Source organism: Ostrinia nubilalis, chromosome 15 (genome assembly GCF_963855985.1).
Source record: "Ostrinia nubilalis chromosome 15, ilOstNubi1.1, whole genome shotgun sequence".
In the NCBI taxonomy this organism is placed as follows: domain Eukaryota; kingdom Metazoa; phylum Arthropoda; class Insecta; order Lepidoptera; family Crambidae; genus Ostrinia; species Ostrinia nubilalis.
In genome coordinates this window covers 8104761-8114906 of record NC_087102.1, presented here as the reverse complement: position 1 = coordinate 8114906, position 10146 = coordinate 8104761, and the positions used below count along the sequence as shown (strand labels likewise).

Sequence of the window (10146 nt, the reverse complement as noted above, 5' to 3'; positions counted from 1 at the left end):
GACGGCGCGGTGGAAAGTTCTCAGCAGTTAGCAACAAAACGCGTATCTCTTTCTGACCGATCGTGTCGCGCTCTTACAAACTTCGTGGCCTTGCCATGGAAATGCCAGTAATCGCACAGATCTATATTCATTAGCAATACACTGGTATCTGCTATAGGGAATTCGTTATCACATGTTTAATAGGCAGATAGTGAACTGATAAACTTTATTAGGTACGGTTGTAGCTCAGAATACGGAACAAACCAGAAACCGTCAACGGGCGTAAATGTGTATTTATATAAAGTACTCCAAATCGCACTACTTTGACTTTAAAGCAATCAGTCAATGGCCGGCGCGCGCATTGTTTACATATCCGTCAGATTGACACTTTATAATTAAATTATGCCGTCTTGTGCCGTTCCAACATGTAAGAATGCTACTGGAATTACGAAGAAAGTGCATGGGATCATGTTTTATCCGTAAGTAGCACATTTCCAATTCATTTTAATTAAATAATAATTTTCAAAAAAAATCACGGTTGTATTTTGTAAGTGTTGCCACAGGTCAACGGAATATTTTACCCTACTTTTTTATATTGAATTACATTTGTCTACTTATAAAAAATTCACGCGTTAATTTTGTTAGCGTTACCACAGAATAATGGAATATTTTCCCCATCCTTTTTGTTTTAATTAGTTTTTAGTGTAATTTCATCCATGACATGACAACCTGATTAATTAAATTATAAGTGCCACTTGTGGTCTAAACTGAATAAATATTTTTGATTTTGATTTGATTTCAATATATTGAATTAATTTATAATATTACTCCCTAATAATGAGGAGATAATAAATTACTATCGTGAATTTCATACTTTCCCATTTATTCAAAAGTAAGGCATTGGTATCAACAGATCAGCAGCAGCAATATTTGTATATTTAATAATAATTTTAAGTAATTAATTATTGCTTACATACTTACTCTGATTTTTTTTCAGGATACACAGCCAGAGTTGCCTCGCAATCAAATTTAAGTATTGGTGATGTTTTTGATTTGGATTCTGTTTTTCACTCCAAGAAAAGTTAAACTAAAAGCACTACTGCGCCGTAAACAAATGTTTTGTTGTCGATATGTTTACATAATAAAGAACCTTAAGTTTCTTTTTTGTTTTACTTGGCATTCTAAAATTTATATTCGACTTTTGTAATTGACTTTTAAATAACATATTATACCTACATAAAATATAGTACATATATTACACTATTTAATAGAAATAAATAATCATCTTACACTTAGTTACTTCGGAGTAAAAATTAAATTCATAGGTAGGTAGGTACTATCTATGCCTATGGCCAGTCATGTCGTCTCGTTCTATCGCAAAGAATCACCATTTGATAAGAGCGAGAGCAAAAACGGAAATGGATAGTTAACACTGGCCGTGTGTACTTATTTCACTTACTTATTTTTTACTTGTTTAACATCTCTTTAAAAAATTACATAATTTTACCCCAAAAATGGGGGTGTCACACGGCGCTAGTAACACTAAAGGGGGTAGAGGGGCGCGGGAGGGGAAGTATTTTGGACACAAGTTGCCGCGTAGAAATGTTATCGAACACTCCTTCTGGTTTGTTCTGTATTCTGAGGGTTGTAGTATGATTACATTAGTTTTGGTATTGTTGTGTACTAGGTTTGAATATAAAATAATTATGTCATAGGTAATCAAAGTCCATCAAAATTTTCCATAGTTTATCGTTTCTTTTTTTACTTATCAAAAGAGGACGTACAGATTTCATGATTGTAGTAAGATAGAATTAAGATTATCTTCGCGCCGTATTATTGCAATTAACTGCCGAATAATAACTTCAAACTTTTTTCCAGAGCATCATGGCGGATCCCGAGGACGATCATTCCAGTTCGACCAGAAGCAGTCCTTTAAAGATATCATTGCCTACCGTCCTTTGCACTCCAGAATCCGAAATCGAAGACATGTCACTCAAAAACTCATTTGTTTCTTCCGAATCTAAGTTATCTTTACCCTCTAACTTGGGGACTCCCACATCGCCGTTGAAGCTGTCTTCGCCTATGTCCTTGCCCACTTCCCCTTCCCCCTTCATGAGGACCACGCCGCCTGATGCGACGACCACCAGCCAACCAAGTGGAGGCCAGAATCTTATCAACACAGGATCTGCTACTGGTAAGTTTTCACCAGACCATTTTCACCATTTCTAGAATATGTAGGCCTACATGATTATGGAAATTGGCGGGAAATTCTATTGTTTTGATATATTGAGGTTTTTTTTAAGATACAACATCTAATAAAATCTTATGATTTGTCACAAAAATAAGGAAACATGCTGAGAGTAATATAAACTACACGAATACCAACGTAGGTAATTAAAGCAACAGTGAGGCATGCATGAAATTAAGAATACTGATAAGAACTTATCAGCAACTACAAATGTACGTTACAGCCATAGTTTGGTGTAATCTTTGTACATTTAGCGGCGTTTAGGTAATTATATATTTCATGTTTGATTTGTTCCACTTAATTCTACATGGTTTTGAAACCCCAATTTTTTTTTATTTAAACGTTGCTCGTAATGATATTTGCCATGTCTCATGTCCGTAAGGTAGGTATTAGGTACGTCAATATGGTATATTTCCTGTGTGGCAAAGGTATAAAATAAATTACTAATGTATTCAGGGCACGCACCGTTCTACTTGCTAAATCATATTTTCGGTCAAAACTCCCTCGCGCTCATGACCGCGTGTTTCGTATTCCATTCTTGTCTATTCGAACAACGTAAGAAATGACTAAAGATAAAAATAAATATTGGATCCAATTTATTTTATCTACCTTTTTTAGTTTTTTCGCCCCTGAAAATGCGAGTTTCTCAAATATTTTAGAGAGTCAAGTTAATTCAATAATGGCGTCTGGCAATTCTGTTTTGCCTTTACAATTACGCGTAGAAAACCGAAATTATAATCAATTAATCATTTTCGTGACCTTTGAGTTAAATTTTTAATCGTGATAGGTTAACGTTCACACTACACAACTTTTATGATAAATCTATGAATCATATTATTTTAATATTTAAGTATGTAAGATAACATAATGTATGTTGTTAAAATACAGCTTGAGTTGTATTTCTTGGTTTTACCATTAGTCTGAACCTGTACCTGTACTTACGCAACGGATTCCCAAAATATTGGACAAAAGACTTCATACTTACCACTTATTGAAATACACTTAAAATTTAAATTACATTACGGTATGTGTCGCGCGGTCCGAGCATAAGTCTTCAGTAGAGATGGGCCGACTAGTCGCCGACTAGTCGGGAAAGCCGACTATTCGGCATCATTTGTAGTCGGCCGACTAGTGACGACTATTCGGCAAAATATGCCGATTATAATCGGCGCATTACAAAATTAAATATGTGAATGAAATAAACTCATAATCACCAAGAATTATGAGGTAGACCAAGGGCATTTATCTAAACCACTTTTGACTGCAAAAAATCAGTAAAAATTCTTTCACCTGATTTAAAATTTTGGCAATCAGTCTAAATTAATAAAAATAAAACCAGCGTCGTGGCCTTCCCTACCGTGGGGCACGGCATATGCTGCGTGGAGTTGCATTTCCATTGCAATGGGCATCGCTGTTATAACAGGGTGGAACTGCTCAGTTCATTTTTTTATTTCTTTGTAATATTTATGTGCTACTTCTGTTTTTTCTCCGTATAATTTCTTTGTTCTCTAAGTGATGTTCATCGTAATAAATATTTCTCTTTCTTGTTTCTTTTTAATTTGTCCATATAAAAATTATGACACTTTTTTTTCGGGGAAAAAATGCATGGAATTGCATACCTATCCTGCGGGGAAGTGGTAGATTATGTGGGGCTCCTCTCATCGGAAGGATGAGGAATACCCACATAAATAACCCCTGAGATCGCCTTAGTGTGAAGAACTATGGGAATCCGGACAAAGCCATCAACTATCAGTACTATCACAGTCCGTCCCGGCAATTGCCCACCTGTGTGGCGGGCCCTGCCTATCCGACGGTGGTGTTAGTCCGTGCTATGCAGGCGGGGAAACCCTACGCTCGCTGACCATCACCGTGGAGGGTGGAGAGGAATCAGTGGGCCTAGGATGCGTGCCGCGATAAGCGCTTGCCCTTACATTTTGACGTCGATAAGTAAGAATAATATCACGGTGCGCATCCTAGCCCAGCAGGAGGTGATCATATTGTCACCTCCTCTGACTCCTCCGCCGTCGAAAATTATGACATCTACCTTAGGTACTGTTAGGTGATTGTAATGTTGCTTTTTATTTTTTCTCATATTAAAAAAATTCATTTCTCAAGAAGTTATATTTATCTCTTTAGAAATCTAGATATTCATATTTCTTTGAGCAAATCTAGATATTATTCTTCGGATAAGTAGTATTACGAGGCCGGTCGATCTATTCTCATAAATTAAACACTGGATACTCATCTTTCACATTATATTGCCTTAATTTAGATACAATTCATCACTTAGCACAAAAGCGCGCGGAGTCGTCTCCGCGCGTCCCTCCATTCTGACGTTTGATTCTCGTGTGACATTGACGTATTGTCAATGTCACTATGACAGCATCTCATTGGCTATAACGATACCGCTATTTTAACGTTTTATATTTTTCACAATCAACAGTTCGGCCTTCCTGCAATTCCTTCGCCCTCGAAGGTCTGCTCATGGCACACTTGACGCCTCGTATTGGGATCCAGCTGAGCACCTGGCTAGATCCACTTTGCCATCTCCATCACCATTCGCACCACACGCTGACCACCTTTGGTTCCGCTGAAACGAGAAATCATCACACAATACATCTATATCATCGTCACACGGTACATCTATATCATCACACAGTACATCTATATCATCATCACACAGTACATCTATGTCATCATTACACAGCACATCCATATCATCTAGAAGCTCAGCGTGCTCCTCAATCAGTAGCGCCACGCCAATGGTCATACAGACGCTACCACAATTATCTTTTCGTTCAATATTTTAGAATCAGCTGCTTCAATAATGACAATAATGTCGATCACACACATGCCATCTTAATCTAGGCACCATAGCTCATATGCCCAAAATGTTACCACCGAAGAAACTCATCCTTTGATGCCCAATTAGGCCTTTATCCAAGGTTTCTATCAGGTTTGTTCAACCACCACAAAAATACAACTTAATGGTTCCGATAAACTCCAAATCATAGAACTGTAACCCATTCTACTTCCAAGAATGGAAAGAACCCTCACTGTTGATGAGCAGTGTTGACTGCATGTTCGTGGGCTAGGAACCGGCATAAATCTTGAAGGCAGAGTACTTGTTGTAAACAGCTTTATTTCTGAGTTCTTCAATTTTTCTTTTCGATCACTTTGATTTCTTAACTCGCTTCTTATCTGGATTAAACTAGTCAGCTGGAATGCCCTGCTCCTTATCTTATACTCTTCCCTTTCTCTCGCGATATTGCCAGCTCTGTCTCTCATGTTCTGGAATATTCAAAGCGAGAGGTCCGATGTGACCGTCTCGTTATCCTCGATCTTCCCAGTGACGAGATGCGGTGTTGCTCGATTGTCACGTCATCGTCCTTGCCTTCTTGCCGTGGCCATCCAGACTTCGGTCTTCTAAGGAACGACGGCCCTTGGAACAACTCATCCTCTTCCGATGTAGGCACGTATCCCGCTCTCGACGCCACGTCGGCTACGTTCAAGTGAGTGGGTACTCAAACGCTACTCCGACAGCCTTGTCTCCTCGGTGATCTCTTCAAGTCGATGCGCTCCGTAGGGTGTATAGCGGCGGCTTCCGTTCCGCAGCCAATGCAGCACAGTTTAGGAGTCACTCCAGTAGATAGTGTCTTCTACAGGCAGCCGATGCACTTCCGTTCATGCTGCTCGTAGCTCCAACCTCGATATCGTTTGTGTCTTCACTGGAGCCACTTTGACACGCGCAGCTACCAGCACAACTTCCGCGTCCTTCTGTCGTTGTAAGCGAGGTGCCAATACGCAACGGCGGCGTAGGCTTCCTCGCCTGCATCGCAGAAGATGTGCAGCTCTCGGAGTTTCATTCATCTCCCCCCCGTAGTAGTATCGAGGAATACGCAGTCTCTTCATAATCTGCAGGTCTGACAGCCATTTCTCGAAGTATGCTGCGACGTCTTCCAGCACGGGCTCGTCCCATCCGGTCTTGAGGCGCCACTGCTTTTCAGGAGCTTCTAGGGGAGTCGCTCCTTTCTTCGCGCGCCTGCCGCTCGGGGCGACTGCTAGCAGCATGTCGTCGTTGCTGTTCCAGTTCCGGACATGGAAGACCGCCTTCCTGTGGTCTTCGTTTACTTGAAAAATCACTTCTTTGCTTGCTCGATGTCGTTGAAGCTTTCCACGAAGTCACCACTACAGCGCCCGGCGTATGCCTTTCTCAGTAGGTTCTCCATTTGCTCATGATACTGCCTCTTCTCTTCGGTATTATTCAGAATTAATTTAGAACATTGTGAACTCCTAATGACGTAATTATAATGAAGTTATACAATGCAATACAAATAAAATAAATACTATCGGACCTAAATGATTTATGGGATTGGTTATGGTTCTTTTAACATTTTCTCTTTAAACCCACACAGATTAGGCCATTCCACACAGTTTGCGCCTCGCCACACAGCCCTATGATGTCGCTACACAAGCCAAAACATCATAGTTCATGATGTCTCCCACACAAGACACGACATCTTCACAATTCCTGATGTCACACAGACATCCCACTCAGAATGACAATGTCCACACAGTTTCAAGACAATGCCACATGTCCTCCTCACACAGCTATCAGGACATCCATATCACACAAAATGACAAAGTCCACCCAGTTTCATGACAATGCCCACTGGTGTATGATCCTCACATAGTACATCATACCCCCATTATTATTATTATTATTTTCAAACCATTCCCATAATCACAACATCATAAGAAATTTGCTAAAATTATCTTTATTTAAATAATAAAATATTTCAATGTAAACTCTAAAATATTAAGATGAATAACACAACTACATAAATCATCATCAATAATAATGCCAGTAATAAACAGTGAAACAATTTATGCTTAACATTGTGTCTTAGTGAACACAAATTTGCTTCACACACAAATGCAACTTTATCATAATAAACTTACTGTTATTGTTGTGTTGACAGCAATACACTTCCAACTATTATCTTTGGAAACTGCACATACTTCCATGAACTTACCATCCTCAAATAGGAACAAGCATTCATGGAAATATCCAAGAACTTTAATTTAACAAGTACAATACTTCTCTTCTCATGCTTGGCCAAAATTCACCCACAATGCAACTGACTTCATATTCAAGTATCTGTTGTTAACCCAGTCATTACAGGGAAGCACACAACACAATCATCACCAACATAAACTTTATTTGATCACTGCTAGTACTTTGCTCCATTGATACCATTATTCAAAAACATAACCCTCCTTCTGGCGCAGTCGGGTAAATAGCTAACTTTCGCACAGTACAGCAGTATACCACACAATAGGCCAATGCTAATGACCAATGATAAGCATTTATTTCTATTCAAACACATAACTCTCTTATTCACCATTATTAATAATAACTTTTTGCTTAAGACTGTTAGCGGCAGTTGGGAAGTTCTAAAGTCTAGCAGTAGACTGTAGCCAATTCATTATTACAATCTGTTCACACTCAAGTTAATTGTATGCAATTTCATGCCAATGACAAGAATAAGCACAGTTAAACAACCAAGCCGCAGTGGCACTGCTAGTCTCAGCTCAACCCTTGCAATAAAACATTAATTCAACTCACCAAATATCACAGCTGATTCCTTTTGTATTACATTTTCACTCACCAAATATCACAGCTGATGCCCTTTTGTATTGCATTACCTTCTGTCCAACTCCAAATCACTTATGTGAAGTACCCTTGTTCAGTGTTCAGCTTCACTCAGGTATTGTGCTTGACTGATTTGCTCACCACAGGGCCAACCCGCAGACAGATAAGTCACCATATCTAAAACTCAAGTCAAATCTAAAAATATGCACACACAACATGCTACAACCAGTAACCTTTTTATTAAACAGCTAATAAATAACCTCAAGATTAAAATCATCTTCACCATGTGGGAAGAATAACCAACAATAATGGCTGGCACACAAGAATACTCTTTAAGTTAAATGTACTACATTCTATATCTTTTTTTAATTATAATAATTGGATAAATTTTAGTCACCCACCACACTTATTTTCAATTTTAGTGATACAACCCAAATCACTACTGGCAGCAGAAATTAATTGATAAGTTGGAAAAGTTCAATATTAACATTATCTTTACTCAAAATATAGCATCATGTAACATAATAATAATTATGTTTCACAATAATTGAAGTATCAATCACTATAAGAGTACCAAAAATACACCACATGTTCAACGGCATAACTGGCTGCTTTACTTAATTTCAATTTACAAATTAAGCTATTTAATAGATTTTATCTCATCTTATAGTGCTCAACATCAAGAAAGAAACATCATGATACTAAAACTGGTTTACACAACACAGACCTTAGCTTCAATTTACTTGAATAAAACTAATTATTAATATTGCTCTCCAAAATAATTGCAAGAGCTTACTCGGGTATGATTACCAAACTTATTTAATTTATCTGACCATATTCTATCTATTCTTTATAGATTTTAAATCTCAACAGGTTATTCTTAGCAGAATGTAAACGTGCAACTTAATTTGCTTTACTAAAATAGTTTATTAGGCATTGCAATTAAAGTGAGCACATACCATAGCTTTCACACACATTCCTGGCATTATCAGTAAAGACTGACAATACCTATAACATTTGTTGCATCATTCACTTCCATGCATTATTTTGCTCAAAAAGTAAATGTGTTATTGTTGCTGTTGGAATAATCGATAATAATAATAAATCGTACCTGCTCTGGGGCCATCGTTAATCAAGTTGTTCACCACTTACGTGACCACAAGATCTTCATCATTCGAGTCCATCATTTCTCGTACTTAAATAGTTTTCTGCATCTCACATAGTTGTCAGCGTGGTTTCCATGACATTCTCTCTTCATCATATTCCATTATAATCATAGAATCGTGGGCGTTTTGTGTTAATATTCGTGACAAATAACACGAAACATTGGTCACCTGGAACACTTTGAAATCACGTTACTATCATAGGTTTCAGATCTCACTTCTGAACTATTACGAGGCCGGTCGATCTATTCTCATAAATTAAACACTGGATACTCATCTTTCACATTATATTGCCTTAATTTAGATACAATTCATCACTTAGCACAAAAGCGCGCGGAGTCGTCTCCGCGCGTCCCTCCATTCTGACGTTTGATTCTCGTGTGACATTGACGTATTGTCAATGTCACTATGACAGCATCTCATTGGCTATAACGATACCGCTATTTTAACGTTTTATATTTTTCACAATTAACAGTAGGTATTAGAATGATCGGCATTGCCGATTAGTCGGCCGCTAATCGGCAATTTGAAAACCGATTAGTCGGCTAGTCGGTTAGTCGGCAAAGACCATAGTCGGCCCATCACTAGTCTTCAGTAATCACACAGGTATTATATGAATTTAGGGTCGGGCTTGGAGAGCCCAAATGACTTATGTTCACAGAATTTCAATTCTTGTGCCAGACACAGAGCGTGACTAGACCGAGTTAGAATTCAACGTCAAACACACCTAATTATTTTGAAAATTATAAACCTAATTATATTATTACACTTAATTATACCTTAATAACAGTACAGTGCTAGCTTTCTAAATAGTAACAAATATAGGTCTAAAGTTAACGTTTTCTTCGCTTTATAAAGTGAAAACAAATTAAGAATTCTGGGGATTTTTTGGAATGGATATGTTTTATGGTCGTACAAAGAACCAAGATCTTAAATGGTTGAGGTGTTTATAAACAATGTAGTTTTAAGTACGCTGTAAATAAATACAAGCCTTCTTTTCCTACGAATATATAATTTGCATACAATTTAATGTTTCTGTAATATAATTTCATACCAGCTATGATTGAATACAACAATAAACCGAGCTATACGTGCATGTG

At 37.9% G+C, this 10146-nt stretch overlaps 1 protein-coding gene across 4 annotated transcripts in view; it reads left to right on the top strand.

Annotated features, from left to right (window-relative positions):
- The window catches only part of LOC135078871 (cytochrome b5 reductase 4), a 125250-nt gene that overhangs the window by 15456 nt on the left and 99648 nt on the right, over positions 1-10146 (top strand). Inside the window, exons 1-2 of one of the 4 annotated variants that reach the window (XM_063973440.1) lie at positions 58-144; positions 1858-2173. In XM_063973440.1, the coding sequence (XP_063829510.1) occupies positions 1864-2173 (310 nt within the window). In that variant the 5' untranslated portion in view covers positions 58-144; positions 1858-1863. Of the gene's footprint in view, positions 1-57; positions 213-1632; positions 1695-1857; positions 2174-10146 lie in introns of those variants that run through there. The other 3 variants (XM_063973439.1, XM_063973441.1, XM_063973438.1) reach the window with 3 other exon arrangements.